General features: G+C 50.3%; 1 protein-coding gene across 2 annotated transcripts in view; it reads right to left on the bottom strand.

Moving 5' to 3' along the window:
* LOC133339682 (myelin protein zero-like protein 1) overlaps window positions 1–9,124 on the bottom strand; it is a 48,261-nt gene extending 39,137 nt beyond the window's left edge. Inside the window, exons 1-2 of one of the 2 annotated variants that reach the window (XM_061547838.1) lie at window positions 8,871–9,124; window positions 6,727–6,816 (exon numbers count right to left, since the gene is read on the bottom strand). In XM_061547838.1, coding sequence (XP_061403822.1) covers window positions 6,727–6,790 — 64 coding nt within the window. In that variant the 5' untranslated portion in view covers window positions 6,791–6,816; window positions 8,871–9,124. Of the gene's footprint in view, window positions 1–6,726; window positions 6,817–7,992; window positions 8,110–8,870 lie in introns of those variants that run through there. The other variant, XM_061547837.1, reaches the window with a different exon arrangement.
* Between the last annotated feature and the right edge of the window lie 11,673 nt (window positions 9,125–20,797).

Consider the following 20,797-nt stretch of genomic DNA (forward strand, 5'->3'; position numbering starts at 1 on the left):
ATACCCGGCCGGGTACGGGTAGCCGGGTATCGGGTAGGGTACGGGTACGGGTACCCGTTTTCGACCCTGGTGCGGCCGGGTACGGGTACGGGTAAGGAATCAAAACCCGTTTGCGACCTCTGCTCCGGGTCCTCCGCTTTTTCCCTCCACATTTAGAATCTACGCCACCACGTGTTCAGAGTCTTTGTCTGCTGCTATCAATGTCCACGTGGTGATGATGATGATGATATCAGTCACGTAGTTGAGCTTCTATGATTAGTGGCGTTCAGGTCACTTCTGATAAAAAAGCTAGTGGGGCCTTACCTGGTCATGGGTCTCTGAGTCTCTCTGGGTCTCTGAGTGTGGGTCTCTGTGGGTCAGTTTGGGTCTCTGAGTATGGGTCTCTGTGGGTGTCTTTGGGTCTTTATGAGTATGGGTCTCTGTGGGTCTGTGTGGGTTTTCTATGAGAATGGGTCTCTATGGGTCAGTATGGTTCTCTGAGTATGGGTCTCTGTGGGTGTCTACGAGTCCCTCTGAGTATGGGTCTCTGTGGCTGTCTATGGGTCTCTATGTGTTTAGAGTATTTGGCTGTTAGTATCAATGTCCACGTGATGATGATGATGATATCAGCCATTTTTCGATTTAAAGCTTTCGTGACTGCAGCAGGGATTCATCTTCTTGGTTCTTTCGGTAAAGTCACGTAGAAGGGAAATAATAAAATAAAATAAATAAAACATAATAAAATAATTCTCACGACGTTTCGGCCACAACGCAAACAGCCATCCTCAGGTGAAGAACAGGTCTGTCGGGAAGACAGCGTCTGAATGAAACACCCCAGGCTTGGAGCGTATATTTAAGCTGGGTTGGAGGGGGAAGAGCGCCTTGACAAAATAATTTGCATATCAAGAGGAATTTAGCATATTAATGGGAAATGCAGATATGGGATTAGTACTACTTGTGAAATGCGTAGGAGGTGGGCGGGGGTTTCAAAGTCATGTTATGCCCGTGCATTATTCAGGATTAGCTGCATCAAAGGGAGGGGGTAGGAGTAGCATTAACAAAGGGAAGGAGTGTTTATAGTATGTAGCTGCAGTTACTAAACCACCACGTAAACAACTAAAGTATAAACTACATAGTATCATCAGTATACTAAATATACTCTCCAATAAGCTGAGCTACTAACAGTAAGTAATACATTACAATTCTACGTCGCAAAAAATGTGATATGCTTCCAGCTAAACTTTTTTCTCTTACATTACACGGGTCTACCCCGTACAATATACTGCCATAGACAAACCCAACATTAAAATATATAATGTATTACTATACACCACTCCATACCTTCGATTATACATTGTAATATTACACTATGTATTATTCTACCCACCCTACTGTATGTCACACTGCTGTATATTCACTATACAATTACGATACTATATATTACCTTATACATTGTATTTAACATTACAATTTTATACTATTTATTATTATACAATCTGTTGCTTCCTCTTAGTATCTTTCACGCGACGGTCAATGGTATAGTGTATAGCAGATTGTTGTGTGTGTACTGGTGCGCGTGTACTGCTGTGTCCTAGTGTGGCTATGTACTGCTGTGTGTACTAGTGTGTACTGCTGCATGTGTATGGGGAGCGGTAGTGTTGCAGTTAGCGCTACGCTGTACTGCGAACCCGGCGACCCGAGTTCAACTCCCGCTCACGGCCAACACCAGCGACGATTGTCTAAACCAGTCCTGGGACTCCACCGAGGTCGACTTAGTCTCAAATCGGTACCCGGTGCGGTGTGCAGTAAACATCGCTGTTAGCCCCCCACCCCCCCCCCCCCCTGCACAATGCCGGCCTTCATAGGTGCTGCCACTCGCTAACCACACTTGCCCCAAAAGCCATTTGAGGCTATATAGGGGCGATCTTTGTATTTGCAATGATGTTAAATCTAGGAGCAGTGCTGAGTTTATGGCCAGTGTTGAGTTTATGGTGCAGTGTTGAGTTTATAGTGCAGTGTTGAGTCTATGGTGCAGTGTTGAGTTTATGGGTAGCAGTGTTGAGTCTATAGGTAGCAATGTTGAGTCTATGGGTAGCAGTGCTGAGTCTATGGGTAGCAGTGCTGAGTCTATGGGTAGCAGTGTTGAGTCTATGGGTAGCAGTGTTGAGTCTATGGGTAGCAGTGCTGAGTCTATGGGTATCAGTGTTGAGTCTATGGGTAGCAGTGTTGAGTCTATGGGTAGCAGTGCTGAGTCTATGGGTAGCAGTGTTGAGTCTATGGGTAGCAGTGTTGAGTCTATGGGTAGCAGTGTTGAGTCTATGGGTATCAGTGTTGAGTCTATGGGTAGCAGTGTTGAGTCTATGGGTAGCAGTGCTGAGTCTATGGGTAGCAGTGTTGAGTCTATGGTGCAGTGCTGAGTCTATGGGCAGTGTTGAGGCTATGGGCAGTGTTGAGTCTAAGGGCAGTGTTGAGTCTATGCTGCAGTGTTAAGTATATGGCGCAGTGTTGAGCTTAATGGTGCATTACTGAGTGTGTGGGCAGTGTTGAGTCTAAGGGCAGTGTTGAGGCTATGGGCAGTTTTGAGTCTATGTGCAGTTTTTTTTTGTTTAAAGCTTTCGTGACTGCAGAGATTCATATTCTTGGTTCTTTCGGTAAAGTCACATAGAAGGGAAATAATAAAATAATAAATATTTAAAACAATAAAATTCTCACGACGTTTCGACTGCAACACAAACACTCATCATCAGGTGTGAAATCCCTTCTATGGGGAGTGTTGAATCTATGGTGCAGTGTTGAGCCATGGGCAGTGCTGAGTCTATGGGGCAGTGTTAAGTCTATGAGTAGTGTTGAGTCTAAGGTCAGTGTTGAGGCCAGGGGCAGTGTTGAGTCTATGGGCAGTGCTGAGTCTATGGGTAGTGTTGAGTCTATGGGCAGTGTTGAGTCTACGGGAAGTGTTGAGTCTATGGGCAGTGTTGAGTCTATGGTGCAGTGTTGAGTCTATGGTGCAGTGTTGAGTCTATGGTGCAGTGTTGAGTCTATATGTGCTGTTGGTGACCAGGTAACAAGGTGAAGGTTGCATTCTTTGTGTGAGTCTATGGGTCTCTGCGTGTGTCTGTGTGTATGTGTCTTTGTGTGTCTCTGTGTGTATCTTTGTCTGTGTGTGTCTCTGTATGTGATTGTGCGTGTCTGTATGGGTGAGTCTGTGTCTGTGTGTGTGTGACTGTGTGTGTTTCTGTGTGTGTGTTTTTATGTTTGTGTCTGTCTTTGTGTGGGCAGTGGTGGTCACGAATCCGGCGGAGACACGAGTGCTGAGTCTATGGGCAGTGGTGAGTCTACGGGCAGTGTTGAGTCTATGGGCAGTGTTAAGTCTATGTGCAGTGTTGAGTCTATATGTAGTTTATACTTTAGTTTTCTACGTGGTTGTTGAGTAACTGCAGCTACATATCATTAACATTCCTTTCCTTTGTTACTGCTAATCCCTGCACCCCCCTTGGTTGCTGCTGATCCTGCATAATGCATGGGCATAATATGACTTTGACACCCCCCCGCCCAACGCCTACGCATTTTCCATGAATATGCTAAATCCCTCTTCACATGCACATTCTTTTTGTTAAGGCGCTCTTCAACCCCCAATGCAGCTTATATATAAGCTCCTAGTTTGGTAGTGTCTCATTCTTCACCTGAAGACGGCTGCTTGCGTTGTAGCCGAAACGTCGTGAGAATTGTTTTATTATGTTTTATTTTTATTATTTTATTACTTCCCTTCTACGTGACTTTACCGAAAGAAACAAGAAGAAAAAAAAAACTATGGTGCAGTGTTGAGTCTATGGTGCAGTGTTGAGTCTATGTGCAGTGTTGAGTCTATGGTGCAGTGTTGAGTCTATGGGCAGTGTTGAGTCTATGGGTAGTGCTGAGTCTATGGGGCATTCTTGAGTCTATGGTGCAGTGTTGAGTCTATGGGCAGTGTTGAGTCTATGAGTTTGTGAATAGTCACTCCGTGTGACGTACTGTGAAGCGGGCATGACAAAACACGCGCACGTTCTCAAGCGCCCTGACGGGCACAGAGAAGAGGAAATGTCACGATCAGCCGATTTTTAAATAACCCCGAAGAACCGTTAGCAAACAGGCAAACAAATTCCTCGAATGCCCCCCAAGGAATCGATGTTGCTCATTGTTTGACCTTACAGGGGCGGACATGCCCAATCACACATCCAAACAAAGACAATTCTAGATTTGAAGCTTTCGTGACTCCAAGAATTCATAGTCTTAGGTTTTTTCGGTAAAGTCACGTAGATAAAAAATAAAAATAAAAATTAATAAAAGTAAAATAAAAGAAAAAAATAAAAATCACGACGTTTCGGAGGCAACACAAGCTTCCGTCTTCAGGTGGAACCGTCACAGCATGATAGCTGTATCAAGCAAGCGTGCTGTGACGGTTCCACCTGAAGACGGAAGCTTGTGTTGCCTCCGAAACGTCGTGATTTTTCTTTTTTTCTTTTATTTTACTTTTATTAATTTTCATTTTAATTTTTTACCTACGTGACTTTACCGAAAAAACCTAAGAATATGAACACAAAGACAACCATCGCTCGCACAGCCTTCACAGACTGTTGGGACAATTGCTGTTAGCAGTGAGTGGCAGCGCCTACTAAGGCCGGCACGGCACACGAGGGGGGGGGTCCAGCATCATGCCTGCCCGGCCGCCTTTGTCTCCCCAGTGGCGACGTTTACAGGTCTCTGTGTGAGTCTATGTTTCTCTCTGTGTCTCTATTTGAGGCTAAGTTTACATAGGAGAGTCCCCAAGACCGGGGTCGGACAATCGTCACTGGTGTTAGTGGTGTTGGCCATGGGCTGGAATCGAACTCGGGTTTCTCCTGGGCTCGTAGCGCAGCGCTAACCGCTGCGCCACCGCTCTCCGCACATCCACTCACACTCATTGATTGTGGTGCAAACACGACCATCGTAAACCTCACTTCTCTGCAGTTATGAAAGAGAGAGAGAGAGTGTGTATGACCTTGACTCAGGACTTGGAACTCGTAATTACATTTAAGAGTCATACAACATCTCATAAAAGTGTGCTGTTGGTGACCAGGTAACAAGGTGAAGGTTGCATTCTTTGTGTGAGTCTGTGGGTCTCTGTGTGAGTCGGTGGGTCTCTGTGTGAGTCTGTGGGTCTCTGTGTGAGTCGGTGGGTCTCTGTGTGAGTCTGTGGGTCTCTGTGTGAGTCGGTGGGTCTCTGTGTGAGTCTATGGGTCCCTGTTTATCTTTGTGTGTGTCTTTGTGTGTCTCTACGTGTGTCTTTGTGTGTCTTTGTGTGTATCTTTGTCTGTGTGTGTCTCTGTATGTGTGTCTTTGTGTGGTCTCTATGTGTGTGACTGTGTGTGTTTCTGTGTGTGTGTGTTTTTATGTTTGTGTCTGTCTTTGTGTGGGCAGTGGTGGTCACGAATCCGGCGGAGACACGAGTTCGATTCCCACTCACGGCCACCACCAGCACCAGTGACAGCGATTATCTGAACCGGTAGGGGGGAGACAAAAGGCGGCCGGGCGGGCGTGGTGCTGGCCACCCACCTACTTGTGTGCCGTACCGGCCGAGTTTTATGAATTGATTTATGGTTGAGTGACGAGCTTGTGTAACGCCTTGCACGTGGACTGTGCTCGTGCCAAAACTGATAACACCTTGAGACTCAACACTGCTAACCATAGACTCAGCACTGCACCATAGACTCAACACTGCACCATAGACTCAACACTGCACCATAGACTCAACACTGTACCATAGACTCAACACTGCACCATAGACTCAACACTGCACCATAGACTCAACACTGAACCATAGACTCAACACTGTACCATAGACTCAGCACTGCACCATAGACTCAACACTGTACCATAGACTCAGCACTGCACATAGACTCAGACTGCACCATAGATTCAACACTGCACCATAGACAACACTGCACCATAGATTCAACACTGCACCATAGATTCAACACTGCACCATAGACTCAACACTGCCCATAGACTCAACACTGCACCATAGACTCAACACTGCCTATAGACTCACCACTGCCCATAAACTCAACACTCCCCATAGACTCAGCACTGCCACCCATAGACTCAGCACTGCTACCCAGAGACTCAGCACTGCACCATAGACTCAACACTGCACATAGACTCAACACTGCACATAGACTCAACACTGCTACCCATAGACACAGCACTGCTACCCATAGACTCAACACTACCTATAGACTCAGCACTGCTACCTTAGACTCAACACTACCCATAGACTCAGCACTGCTACCCATAGACTCAACACTACTCATAGACTCAGCACTGCTACTCATAGACTCAACACTGCTACCCATAGATTCAACACTACTCATAGACTCAACACTGCTACTCATAGACTCAGCACTGCTACACATAGACTCAACACTGCTACCCATAGATTCAACACTACTCACAGACTCAACACTGCTACACATAGACTCAGCAGTGCCCCTGTACATGAAGCACTCCTCCTCCTTCTTAGCCTTCTTCCATTCCGCTCTGAGAGCCTCCTCCCCTCTTCTCCACTGCGTCTCACTACTCCGCTCCTCCCACGTGACCCCCACGTGACTCCTACGTGACCCTACGTGACCACTGCTCCAGTCACTCAACCCTCAGCCCTCGTTCAGCGCTTGCCCCAACACTCTGTTACAGGCAACACGTGGTGGTGGTGGTGGTGATGATGATGCTACTTACCAAATAATGCTATTTTTATCATGAACATTGTTGTTGTTCTTCCAAGTGTAGATATCAGGGCCATTTCTTGACGAACGTAGAACAGGAATTCTGTAAAATGAACAAGTTACAAAACGGTTAACAAATTAGTTCATCGTTTGGCAGTCACAACATCCCAAACTTAATTTGGAGCTTTCGTGACTGCAGGAATTACTCTTTGGTTCTTTAGGTTAAAGTCACGTATACATATAAAATAATAAATAAAATAATAGCATACGACGTTTCGATTGCAACACAAGCAATCATCATCAGGTATAAATGAAATAGAAACACAAATCTAGTATACAACATCCCACTTCACCGTGCGGCAAGACTCATCAACACGAGACCGTTCACCTGAATGGGAGCGCTCTCAGCTCGTGGTTAAATAAAGGACGTCAATCACAAGAGGCAATGCATCTCAATGGGAGGTCTCTAAGCTGGTGGTTAAATAAAGGACGCCAATAACAAGGGGCAATGACTCTCAATGGGAGCGCTCTCAACTGGTGGTTAAATAAAGGACGTCACTCACAAGGGGCAGTGAATCTGAACGAAGCCTGAATCTCGTAGTGAGAAAAGTAAGTGTCACGGAATCTCCCGGTTGAGACCGGTAACCACAGAGCGGAGTCCAACCGGTTCCTTACCTGGTGAAGGTCACGACGCCAATGTTCGCATATTCCTCTTATAAACCCGTCCGTGTTGTACACTCACCGTAGATGTATGCGCGTGAAATACAAAACTAACGATTTCCGTTTAGCCTCTAACAGACTGTAGGGGCAAGTGTTATTGGCCTGTAGCGCCTACGACGGCCGGCACTGTGACACACGAGGTGGGGGTGGGTGGCCAGCACCAAGCCCGGCCGCCTTTGTGTCTCCCACAGTGCTAGCGATAAAATTTCGATTTAAAGCTTCTTTCGTGACTGCAGGGATTCATCTTCTTGGTTCTTTCGGAAAAGTCACGTAGAATGGAAATAATAAAATAATAAAAACTAAAACATAATAAATTAATTCTCACGACGTTTCGGCCACAACGCAAGCAGCCATCCTCAGGTGGAGAGAAGGTCTGTCATTCAGACTCTGTCTACTCGACAGACCTGTTCTTCACCTGAGGACGGCTGCTTGCGTTGTGGCCGAAACGTCGTGAGAATTATTTTATTATGTTTTATTTTTATTATTTTATTATTTCCATTCTACGTGACTTTACCGAAAGAACCAAGAAGAAAAAGTGCTAGCGATGTTTACTACACACCGCTGGAGGTGCTCATTGGAGGCTGAGTTGACCTAGGGGAGGCCCGGGACCGGTTCAGATGATCGTGACCGGCGGTGTTGGCCGTGAGCGGGAACCCATCTCCTGTCGCCGGGTTCGTAGCGCTACCCGCTACACTACAGCTCAGCACACACAAAGTTCAAAGATCAAAGATCTCAACTCGCTCACCTACACAAAGATCCCCCGTGTAGCCTCTAACAGACTGTAGGGGCAAGTGCTGTTAGCGAGTAGCAGCAGCTATGAAGCAGAGGTCACAAACGGGTTTTGATTCCTTACCCGTACCCGTACCTGGCCGCACCAGGGTCGCAAACGGGTACCCGTACCCGTACCCGGCCGTGTACGGGTTGCCGGGTATCGGGTAGGGTACGGGTATCGGGTACCCGGTTGCGACCTCTGTTATGAAGGCTGCCGGCACGGCACACGAGGGGGTGGGTGGCCAGTACCACGCCCGACCGCCTTTGTCTCCCTAGTGGCGATGTTGGCTACACACCGTACAGAGTACACATTTGAGGCTGAGTCGACCTACACACACACACACACCGCCTCGCACGCTTTGAGATGCGCTTTTGCGGCCGTCTGGAACGCTCTTCCTTGCGATATTAGGAGGCCACTTTTAAATGATCGAGATCGAACACTCATTCCTTGAGAGCTGAGTGCTGCTGTTGTTGTTGTATTTAGATTGTTGTCATTCAAGCCACACCTCCGATTAGCCACGGTTGGCTACGTACGGTGCAAAAGAAGTCCAACATCCATACCAATACGCGCCATTCGCCGCTAAGTGGCGCTGACGTCACCACGTCACCTGTGCCAGGCTAGGTGCACTTACACACTCAGACACTCGCACAGAGTTGAATACTCACATTTGTTAGCCCAAGTCACAGGTCCGTGGAGTGACCGATGATGATTCGATGCACGCGTTCAGTGGCACCGCGTGTGTGTGTGTGGCTGTCACCTTTGTGTGTGAGTGTGTGTGTGTGAGTATGTGTGTGTGGTTGTCACCTCTGCGTGTGAGTGTGTGAGTGTGTGTGTGCGGCTGTCACCTCTGTGTGTGAGTGTGTGTGAGTGAGTGTGTGTGAGTGAGTGTGTGTGTGTGGCTGTCACCTCTGTGTGAGTGTGTGTGTAAGTGTGTGTGAGTGGCTATTACCTCTGCGTGAGTGTTTATAAATGCACAGTGGGAGGCGCTACCTGCCCCCGTCACACTCTGACAGCCCAATGGATGCCTCAGCACCCCCATCCCCTCTCGTGTTCGACGAGGCCAGGTGAGGTTGCCCAGACAGCGGTGACTTCAAAGAAGGAAGTGAGATAACTGCATGGGGTCTTTAGTCCAAGGGGTGGGTGTGCTACTGCACAAGCAGCGTCACTAATGATAATAGACGTGTGAAGATGTTACAACACCAAAGTTAAACCTTTTACACAAGCTACGTCACTAATGAGAATGGGGATTTTCCTCTTTTTTCTGGCAACAAAACAGCCGTGTTAAGATCACGGGACCTCCTTTGCCAGTACCAAAATATACTAATAGGGTTTTTCCCCTTTTTTCTGGCAACAAAACTGACACCTTTTGCAAGGAATCATGCTTACATTAACCACAATACTTGCAGTCAAATGCAAACAAAAAACAATACTCTGATAATTTATGCATTGTCCTTGAAACTGATTGGTCCACACCAGAGACAGCTGGCGTGGACCAATGAATAATATTGTTTGCGACAGCCTACTACGTGTTAAACTTACCTTCAGTGGATTCGAGTAGCAAACAAAACTATCCATGTAATCAAATTTCCAAAAATACAATACCGATACGCGCGCCATTTGCCGCTAAGTGACGGTGACATCACCACGGCGCCTGTGCCAGGCTAGGTGCACTTTGAAGCCACAGGAAGTGTCGAAGGCTCTCTGCTGACAGGGGGTCTCGGGACAGACCCAGCAGGTGTCATGGGTTGTACTGCTGTGCCAGGCTAGGTGCAGGAGGAAGTCATGGGACAGACCCAGCAGGTGCTATGGGTTGTACTGCTGTGCCAGGCTAGGTGCACGAGGTCACGGGACAGATCCAGTAGGTGACATGGGTTGTTTTGCTGTGCCAGGCTAGGTGCAGGAGGAAGTCACGGGACAGACCCAGCAGGTGCCATGGGTTGTACTGCTGTGCCAGGCTAGGTGCACGAGGTCACCGGACAGATCCAGCAGGTGCCATGGGTTGTACTGCTGTGCCAGGCTAGGTGCAGGAGGAGGTCATGGAACAGACCCAGCAGGTGCCATGGGTTGTACTGCTGTGCCAGGCTAGGTGCAGGAGGAGGTCACGGGACAGACCCAGCAGGTGCCATGGGTTGTACTGCTGTGCCAGGCTAGGTGCACGAGGTCACCGGACAGATCCAGCAGGTGCCATGGGTTGTGCTGCTGTGTCAGGCTAGGTGCAGGAGGAGGTCACGGGACAGACCCAGTAGGTGCCATGGGTTGTACTGCTGTGCCAGGCTAGGTACAAGAGGAGGTCACGGGACCGACCCAGCAGGTGCCATGGGTCGACTGAGATGACAAGTAGATGCACCACCTGTGCCCCCTACTGTGCCAAATTGCTGTGCTTTAGCTGCCCGGCGCTCCGCTCGTTGTTGTGAGCGTCGCTCCTCCGCCCTCCGTTGTTGTTGGAGGGCGATTGCCTACAACTGCCCAGTAGCATCCTTCACGAGCCTCCCCCACAGAGGCCGATCTTGACACCGCTGGTACCAGTCATCGGCAAGTCCACTCAGCTCCACGTCCTCCTGTACCACATCACTTCATCTCTTCTCTAGCCCGTGCCGCGCACACACACATATATACACAACAACAACAACAACAACCGCCATTCGCCACTAAGTGGCGGTGACGTCACCACGACGCTTGTGCCAGGCCAAGTGCACCTTGAGGCCACGTGAAGTGTCGAACGCCCGCTGGCAGGAGGTCACAGGGCAGACCCAGCAGGTGCCATGGGTCGACTGACCGAGATGACCGAGATGACTGGCTGATGCACCACCTGTGCCCCCTACTGTACCAACTTGCTGTGCTTTAGCCACCCGGCGCTCCGCTCGTTGTTGTGAGCGTTGCTCCTCCGCCCTCCGTTGTTGTTGGAGGGCGACTGCTTCCAACTGCCCAGTAGCGTCCTTCACGAGCCTCCTCCACTGAGGCCGATCTTGACACCGCTGGTACCAGTCATCGGCAAGTCCACTCAGCTCCACGTCCTCCTGTACCACATCACTCCATCTCTTCTCCAGCCCGTGCCGCGCCCGTTTAGCCCCCTCGATCCGGCCGAACAAAAGCTGTTTAGGCATGCGGTGGCTGGGCATGCGGGCTACATGACCCAGCCAACGCAGCCTTGCCTGCCGGAGGAGCTCACTGATGGGACTTTGCCCAGATCTTTCAAGGATTTGTGAGCTCCTCACACAATCCAGCCTGGTTAAACCCAGGATGGATCGTAGGCAGGCCAGCCTAAATGTTTCCAACCGGCGAAGATGCTCCACTAGGGGGGTCCACGTTTCGCAAGCGTAGAGAAGGGAGGGAATGACCGTGGCCGAGAAGACCTGAAGCTTCGTGCGGAGCGACAGACCAGGTAGCTTCCACACAGCGTTACGCAACCGATGAAAAGATATTGCCGCTCGACTGATTCGGAGACCTCTGCTGATAAACTGGAGCCGGTCATAAGCACACTGCCCAGGTATGGGAAACTCTCCACTCTCTCCACTACTGCCCCATCACCAATTGGGAGTTGTGGGGGTGGAGTGTCCGATGGTACAAAATACCCAGGAAGGTGCTTAGTTTTGGTGGGGCTGATGGTAAGGCCCCACCTCTTAGTGGCACGCTCCAGTCTCAGCAGCAGCGTCTCCAACTCCTCTTCTGAATGAGCAGCTATTACCAAATCATCGGCATACATAACATGGTTGACCAATAGGGAGCCATCCCTTGATCGCACCCGGGCATCGATAAGCCTCCCATTGTATCTGTACCAAATGGAAATTCCCCCGGTACAGCTATTGAAGGCTTCACGAACTACGCGGTCAAAATAGATGTTAAATAATGTGGGAGCCAGAGGACATCCCTGTCGCACCCCAAGGTGTACAGGGAAAGGCTCCGACTCCCGGCCACGTAGTTTTACCCGGGCCCGCTCACCATCATGAAGGTCCTTAATGATCGTGAGCAGAGGGTCAGGGACTCCGAAAGCACGAAGAACAACCCAGAGCCCAGTCCTACTGATGGTATCATAGGCCTTGACCAGGTCAATAAAGCAGAGATGTAGGTAGTCCAGCAGATGTTCTTGCTTGGACCTGGCATGTATCCATGATGTTGTGTGGATGCGCCGATGCCGGAAGAGCGTGTTGGTAATTACAAGCCCATGGGCTGCACAAAAATCTAGCAGCCTCCTACCATTATTATTGAGCTGATCTGGCCCATGCCTTCCAATCACTCCAGACCAGGTGCCAGCATCATGACCAACTCGGGCATTGAAGTCACCAACAAGATGACTCTGTCCCGAGTGGCCACTTTAGCAAGCACCTGTGACAGGAGGTCATAGAAAGCGTCTGACTCATCGGTTTTGCCTGCATCCCTCCACGGATGTTCGTCTTCGGTGGGGGCATAAGTAACCACGACCACCACTCCTCGCCTCTGGTTGATGGGAAGGCGAGCCCAAAGTATCCTAGGGCTTACAGCTTCCCACACCTCACCGCCACGCTCCCACGCCCCCTTCATTCTTTTGTTCAGAAGAAGATCCACACCCTGTTGTTTGGCAGTCTCCTGCCCCGAGTAGAGGACTGTCCACCCCTCATGGTGGCAGGAGCCAGAACCGGTCCACCGGACCTCCTGAATGCCACAGAGATCCAGGCGGTACCGGTCCAGCTCCCGACAGAGGAGTGGCAGCCTCTCCTCCGCAGTGAGCGTTCGAACATTCCACGTGGCCATCCGCAATGGTTTTTTGTTGTTTCTGGAGGAGCCCCGAGGGTGAAAATTCAATCTCCTGGCTCCGCCAAATGGGGTTTGGCCAGGAGACGTCATAAAAGCCTGACCCCCCGGGGCCTCCGGCACAAGCTTATTTGTTACAGGTTTATGTTTAATTCGTAGTTTAGTGGTGGTTAATTGAAGGTGGAGGGGTTACCAGCCCCTCGCACCCGTCCAGAGCCCCCGTTTAGCCACTGTGGTGGTCACAGACGCCATGAGGGGAGAGGCCAATGGGCATTGGCCCTCCCCCCACAGCACTGCCCACGACAGTGTTGCCCATCCGGCACCGCGAGGAGGTAGGAGGTTGTTTTGCCGGACACACACATATATACACACATATATATACACACACACATATATACACACACATATACACACACACATATACACACATATATACACACACATATATATACACACACAGGTTGCTTAACAAAAATGTTAACACTTATATGGGACTATCGTTTTCACGGAAAAAGAACGGATAATATAGAATGTAACATGATGACAAATTTCGATTTAAAGTTTTCGTGACTGCAGGGAAACAGAGCTGTCAGAAAGACAGCATCCTAATTAGGACGCTGTCTTTCCCGACAGACCTGTTCTTCACCTGAGGACGGCTGCTTGCGTTGTGGCCGAAACGTCGTGAGAATTTAATTGTATTATCTTTAATTTGTATTATTTTATTATTTCCCTTCTACGTGATTTTTCCTGAAAGAACCAAGAATATGATAACAAATCTAATGTTAACAGCTTCAAGAAGTCACAGAGTCTCCACTCGTTCGCCATCATTGTCGACGCGCGCCTGGGATCTTCTCCAGGTGGTCTCCGCAGCCCGAAGGTACATTTCTCGTGTTGTTGCAAATTCTCAAAAGTGTTGATTTTTTTTTCACCATCCTGTAGAAATGTCGTGTGATAGCGCCACCTGGTGGACAGCAGCGGCAACTGCGGTAGACATACCGCACACGCCGGTGAGGGCGTGAGCAGCTAGGCTGTGAGTTGGCAGGGCGGAGGAACTGGGGCAAGGGTCACGGAGGACCCCATCTGGAGGCGCCTGGAACCTGCTCGTGGGTTCCAGAAGGGAGGAGGGGCCAGGGCGGGGTCAGGGCGGGGTCAGGGCAGGGTCAGGGCCGTACCCAGTAGCGTAAAAGGAACCGAGAGTGGGGAGCTCGAGGCTGCCGGTTCCTGGTGTGAACCCGTCTCGTCGTCGCTGTCGTCTCGTCTCCGTCATCGCCAAACGTCTCCGCTGGACGTAGCGCTACGAAGGAGAGCAGGTTGCCGTCTCGGAGTCGGCGCCATGGGTGTTAGACGGCCAGGGCTGTGTACGGGCGAGGCTGAGCTACCGTGGAGAGTGTGGTGTGGACGACGGCCGTGGAAGTCGTGGTGAATAAAGAAGGTGCCTCATAGAAACTCCGAATCGTTGACAGTGAATTGGCGGTGTACTTTTAGGCTTTTCGTCTGTTCCTGTTTTGCCACTGCTGATCACAAAATGAGGGCACGAGTGGAGCGTGACCATTGAGTTGGCCCTCCCATTGTGCCTTCGACGTCAGGTTGATAATTTCGTAGTGGTTTAAACATGCACCACGCACAGGAGATTGTGAGCACGTGCGCGTAGAGTACAGTGCGGGAATATGAGGACGAGCGTTGTTGCCAGGGCTCGAAGGGGTAGGCCAGAGATGGGTTGGGTGCAATTAAGGACACGGGACCGTGATTGACTGGTGGTTGTTATTGTCATTGACTGGCGCCGCGGAGTCTGGAAAAAGAGACAGGTGGCAGAGGGGGCTAGGGACGAGGGGCGGCGAGGGGGTTGCCAACTAATTAATTGGGAGTTAATTGGGTCGGGCATAAATACAGGGGTGTTGGAAGCTGAGGGGAGTTCGTGCCTGGGAGTGGATGAAGATGGTCGGAGCCGAAGCAGTGGAGCGAGGACAGGATAGGTAGCAGTGGAGTGAGAGAAGTACAGGGTAGCAGTGGTGTGAGAGAAGTACAGGGTAGCAGTGGTGTGAGAGAAGTATAGGGTAGCAGTGGAGTGAGAGAAGTACAGGGTAGCAGTGGAGCGAGAGAAGTATAGGGTAGCAGTGTAGAGAGAGAAGTACAGGGTAGCAGTGGAGAGAGAGAAGTACAGGGTAGCAGTAGAGTGAGAGAAGTATAGGGTAGCAGTGGAGAGAGATAAGTACAGGGTAGCAGTGGAGCAAGAGAAGTACAGGGTAGCAGTGGAGCGAGAGAAGTATAGGGTAGCAGTGGAGCGAGAGAAGTACAGGGTAGCAGTGAAGCAAGAGAAGTATAGGGTAGCAGTGGAGCGAGAGAAGTATAGGGTAGCAGTGGAGCGAGAGAAGTAAAGGGTAGCAGTGGAGTGAGAGAAGTACAGGGTAGCAGTGGAGAGAGAGAAGTATAGGGTAGCAGTGGAGCGAGAGAAGTACAGGGTAGCAGTGGAGCGAGAGAAGTACAGGGTAGCAGTGGAGAGAGAGAAGTACAGGGTAGCTGTGGAGTGAGAGAAGTACAGGGTAGCAGTGGAGCAAGAGAAGAACAGGGTAGCAGCGGAGAGAGAAGTACAGGGTAGCAGTGGAGAGAGAGAAGTATAGGGTAGCAGTGGAGTGAGAGAAGTACAGGGTAGCAGTGGAGAGAGAGAAGTATAGGGTAGCAGTGGAGTTAGAGAAGTATAGGGTAGCAATGGAGAGAGAGAAGTACAGGGTAGCAGTGGAGTGAGAGAAGTATAGGGTAGCAGTGGAGAGAGAGAAGTACAGGGTAGCAGTGGAGTGAGAGAAGTACTGGGTAGCAGTGGAGCGAGAGAAGTACAGGGTAGCAGTGGAGATAGAGAAGTACAGGGTAACAGTGGAGAGAGAGAAGTACAGGGTAGCAGTGGAGTGAGAGAAGTACAGGGTAGCAGTGAAGAGAGATAGAAGTACAGTGTAGCAGTGGAGTGAGAGAAGTACATAGTAGCAGTGAAGCGAGAGAAATATAGGGTAGCAGTGGAGCGAGAGAAGTACAGGGTAGCAGTGGAGCGAGAGAAGTACAGGGTAGCAGTGGAGCGAGAGAAGTACAGGGTAGCAGTGGAGCGAGAGAAGTACAGGGTAGCAGTGGAGCGAGAGAAGTACAGGGTAGCAGTGGAGCGAGAGAAGTATAGGGTAGCAGTGGAGCGAGAGATGTACAGGGTAGCAGTGGAGTGAGAGAAGTACAGGGTAGCAGTAGAGTGAGAGAAGTACAGGGTAGCAGTGGAGCAAGAGAAGTACAGGGTAGCAGTAGAGAGAGAGAAGTACAAGGTAGCAGTAGAGAGAGAGAAGTACAGGGTAGCAGTGGAGCGAGAGAAGTACAGTGTAGCAGTGGAGCGAGAGAAGTACAGGGTAGCAGTGGAGCGAGAGAAGTACAGTGTAGCAGTGGAGCGAGAGAAGTACAGGGTAGAAGTGGAGAGAGAGAAGTACAGGGTAGCAGTGGAGAGAGAGAAGTACAGGGTAGCAGTGGAGTGAGAGAAGTACAGGGTAGCAGTGGAGCGAGAGAAGTACAGGGTAGCAGTGGAGCGAGAGAAGTACAGGGTAGCAGTGGAGCGAGAGAAGTACAGGGTAGCAGTGGAGAGAGAGAAGTACAGGGTAGCAGTGGAGAGAGAGAAGTACAGGGTAGCAGTGGAGAGAGAGAAGTACAGGGTAGCAGTGGAGAGAGAGAAGTACAGGGTAGCAGTGGACAGAGAGAAGTACAGGGTAGCAGTGGAGCGAGAGAAGTACAGGGTAGCAGTGGAGCGAGAGAAGTACAGGGTAGCAGTGGAGCGAGAGAAGTACAGGGTAGCAGTGGAGCGAGAGAAGTACAGGGTAGCAGTGGAGCGAGAGAAGTACAGGGTAGCAGTGGAGCGAGAGAAGTACAGGGTAGCAGTGGAGCGAGAGATGTACAGGGTAGCAGTGGAGTGAGAGAAGTACAGGGTAGCAGTGGAGTGAGAGAAGTACAGGGTAGCAGTGGAGCAAGAGAAGTACAGGGTAGCAGTAGAGAGAGAGAAGTACAAGGTAGCAGTAGAGAGAGAGAAGTACAGGGTAGCAGTGGAGCGAGAGAAGTATAGGGTAGCAGTGGAGCGAGAGAAGTACAGGGTAGCAGTGGAGCGAGAGAAGTACAGTGTAGCAGTGGAGCGAGAGAAGTACAGGGTAGAAGTGGAGAGAGAGAAGTACAGGGTAGAAGTGGAGAGAGAGAAGTACAGGGTAGCAGTGGAGAGAGAGAAGTACAGGGTAGCAGTGGAGCGAGAGAAGTACAGGGTAGCAGTGGAGCGAGAGAAGTACAGGGTAGCAGTGGAGCGAGAGAAGTACAGGTTAGCAGTGGAGAGAGAGAAGTACAGGGTAGCAGTGGAGAGAGAGAAGTACAGGGTAGCAGTGGAGAGAGAGAAGTACAGGGTAGCAGTGGAGCGAGAGAAGTACAGGGTAGCAGTGGAGCGAGAGAAGTATAGGGTAGCAGTGGAGTGAGAGAAGTACAGGGTAGCAGTGGAGCGAGAGAAGTACAGGGTAGCAGTGGAGCGAGAGACGTACATGGTAGCAGTGGAGTGAGAGAAGTACAGAGTATCAGTGGAGAGAGAGAAGTACAGGGTAGCAGTGGCGTGATAGAAGTACACGGTAGCAGTGGAGAGAAAGAAGTACAGAGTAGCAGTGGAGAGAGAGAAGTACAGGGTAGCAGTGGAGAAAGAGAAGTATAGGGTAGCAGTGGCGCAAGAGAAGTACAGGGTAGCAGTAGAGAGAGAGAAATACAGGGTAGCAGTGGAGTGAGAGAAGTACAGGGTAGCAGTGGAGAGAGAGAAGTATAGGGTAGCAGTGGAGTGAGAGAAGTCCAGGGTAGCAGTGGAGTGAGAGAAGTACAGGGTAGCAGTGGAGCGAGAGAAGTACAGGGTAGCAGTGGAGAGAGAGAAGTCCAGGGTAGCAGTGGAGTGAGAGAAGTACAGGGTAGCAGTGGAGTGAGAGAAGTACAGGGTAGCAGTGGAGAGAGAGAAGTACAGGGTAGCAGTGGAGAGAGAGGAGTACAGGGTAGCAGTGGAGTGAGAGAAGTACAGGGTAGCAGTGGATAGAGAGAAGTACATGGTAGCAGTGGAGCGAGAGAAGTACAGGGTAGCAGTGGATAGAGAGAAGTACAGGGTAGCAGTGGAGCGAGAGAAGTACAGGGTAGCAGTGGAGCGAGAGAAGTACAGGGTAGCAGTGGAGTGAGAGAAGTACAGGGTAGCAGTGGAGAGAGAGAAGTACAGGGTAGCAGTGGAGCGAGAGAAGTACAGGGTAGCAGTGGAGCGAGAGAAGTACAGGGTAGCAGTGGAGTGAGAGAAGTACAGGGTAGCAGTGGAGAGAGAGAAGTACAGGGTAGCAGTGGAGCGAGAGAAGTACAGGGTAGCAGTGGAGAGAGAGAAGTACAGGGTAGCAGTGGAGAGAGAGGAGTACAGGGTAGCAGTGGAGAGAGAGGAGTACAGGGTAGCAGTGGAGCGAGAGAAGTATAGGGTAGCAGTGGAGCGAGAGAAGTATAGGGTAGCAGTAGAGAGAGAGAAGTACAGGGTAGCAGTGGAGCGAGAGAAGTACAGGGTAGCAGTGGAGCGAGAGAAATACAGGGTAGCAGTGGCGCGAGAGAAGTACAGGGTAGCAGTGGAGTGAGAGATGTATAGGGTAGCAGTGGAGCCGAGAGAAGTATAGGGTAGCAGTGGAGAGAGAGAGAAGTATAGGGTAGCAGTGGAGCGAGAGAAGTACAGGGTAGCAGTGGAGAGAGAGAAGTACAGGGTAGCAGTGGAGTGAGAGAAGTACAGGGTAGCAGTGGAGTGAGAGACGAACAGGGTAGCAGTGGAGAGAGAGAAGTATAGGGTAGCAGTGGAGAGAGAGAAGTACAGGGTAGCAGTGGAGTGAGAGAAGTACAGGGTAGCAGTGGAATGAGAGAAGTACAGGGTAGCAGTGGAGCGAGAGAAGTACAGGGTAGCAGTGGAGAGAGAGAAGTACAGGGTAGCAGTGGAGTGAGAGAAGTACAGGGTAGCAGTGGAGAGAGAGAAGTACAGGGTAGCAGTGGAGTAGGAGAAGTACAGGGTAGCAGTGGAGCGAGCGAAGTACAGGGTAGCAGTGTAGAGAGAGAAGTACAGGGTAGCAGTGGAGTGAGAGAAGTACAGGGTAGCAGTGGAGTGAGAGAAGTACAGGGTAGCAGTGGAGTGAGAGAAGTACAGGGTAGCAGTGGAGAGAGAGAAGTACAGGGTAGCAGTGGAGAGAGAGAAGTACAGGGTAGCAGTGGAGAGAGAGAAGTACAGGGTAGCAGTGGAGAGAGAGAAGTACAGGGTAGCAGTGGAGAGAGAGAAGTACAGGGTAGCAGTGGAGTGAGAGAAGTACAGTGTAGCAGTGGAGTGAGAGAAGTACAGGGTAGCAGTGGAGCGAGAGAAGTACAGTGTAGCAGTGGAGTGAGAGAAGTACAGGGTAGCAGTGGAGAGAGAGAAGTACAGGGTAGCAGTGGAGAGAGAGCAGTACAGGGTAGCAGTGGAGAGAGAGCAGTACAGGGTAGCAGTGGAGCGAGAGAAGTACAGGGTAGCAGTGGAGCGAGAGAAGTACAGGGTAGCAGTGGAGCGAGAAAAGTACAGGGTAGCAGTGGATTGAGAAGTACAGGGTAGCAGTGGATTGAGAAGTACAGGTAGCAGTGGAGTAAGAGAAGTACAGAGTAGCAGTGGAGAGAGAGAAGTACAGGGTAGCAGTGGAGTGAGAGAAGTACAGGGTAGCAGTGGAGAGAGAGAAGTATAGGGTAACAGTGGAGCGAGAGAAGTACAGGGTAGCAGTGGAGAGAGAGAAGTACAGGGTAGCAGTGGAGCGAGAGAAGTATAGGGTAGCAGTGGAGAGAGAGAAGTACAGGGTAGCAGTGGAGAGAGAGAAGTACAGGGTAGCAGTGGAGTGAGAGAAGTATAGGGTAGCAGTGGAGCGAGAGAAGTACAGGGTAGCAGTGAAGTGAGAGAAGTATAGGGTAGCAGTGGAGTGAGAAGTACAGGGTAGCAGTGGAGTGAGAGAAGTACAGGGTAACAGTGGAGAGAGAGAAGTACAGGGTAGCAGTGGAGTGAGAAGTACAGGGTAGCAGTGGAAATAGAAGTACAGGGTAGCAGTGGAGAGAGAGAAGTACAGGGTAGCAGTGGAGAGAGAGAAGTACAGGGTAGCAGTGGAGAGAGAGAAGTACAGGGTAGCAGTGGAGCGAAAGAAGTACAGGGTAGCAGTGGAGTGAGAAGTACAGGGTAGCAGTGGAAATAGAAGTACAGGGTAGCAGTGGAGAGAGAGAAGTACAGGGTAGCAGTGGAGAGAGAGAAGTACAGGGTAGCAGTGGAGAGAGAGAAGTACAGGGTAGCAGTGGAGAGAGAGAAGTACAGGGTAGCAGTGGAGCGAAAGAAGTACAGGGTAGCAGTGGAGAGAGAGAAGTACAGGGTAGCAGTGGAGAGAGAAGTACAGGGTAGCAGTAGAGAGAGAAGTACAGGGTAGCAGTGGAGAGAGAGAAGTACAGGGTAGCAGTGGAGAGAGAGAAGTACAGGGTAGCAGTGGAGAGAGAAGTACAGGGTAGCAGTGGAGTGAGAGAAGTACAGGGTAGCAGTGGAGAGAGAAGTACAGGGTAGCAGTGGAGAGAGAGAAGTACAGGGTAGCAGTGGAGTGAGAGAAGTACAGGGTAGCAGTGAGTGAGAGAAGTACAGGGTAGCAGTGGAGAGAGAGAAGTACAGGGTAGCAGTGGAGAGAGAGAAGTATAGGGTAGCTGTGGAGTGAGAGAAGTACAGGGTAGCAGTGGAGAGAGAGAAGTACAGGGTAGCAGTGGAGTGAGAGAAGTACAGGGTAGCAGTGGAGAGAGAGAAGTACAGGGTAGCAGTGGAGCGAGAGAAGTACAG

The sequence above is a fragment of the Lethenteron reissneri genome, unplaced genomic scaffold (assembly GCF_015708825.2).
Source record: "Lethenteron reissneri isolate LAM-NWPU_2019-01 unplaced genomic scaffold, ASM1570882v1 scaffold_203, whole genome shotgun sequence".
Classification (NCBI taxonomy): Eukaryota; Metazoa; Chordata; class Hyperoartia; order Petromyzontiformes; family Petromyzontidae; genus Lethenteron; species Lethenteron reissneri.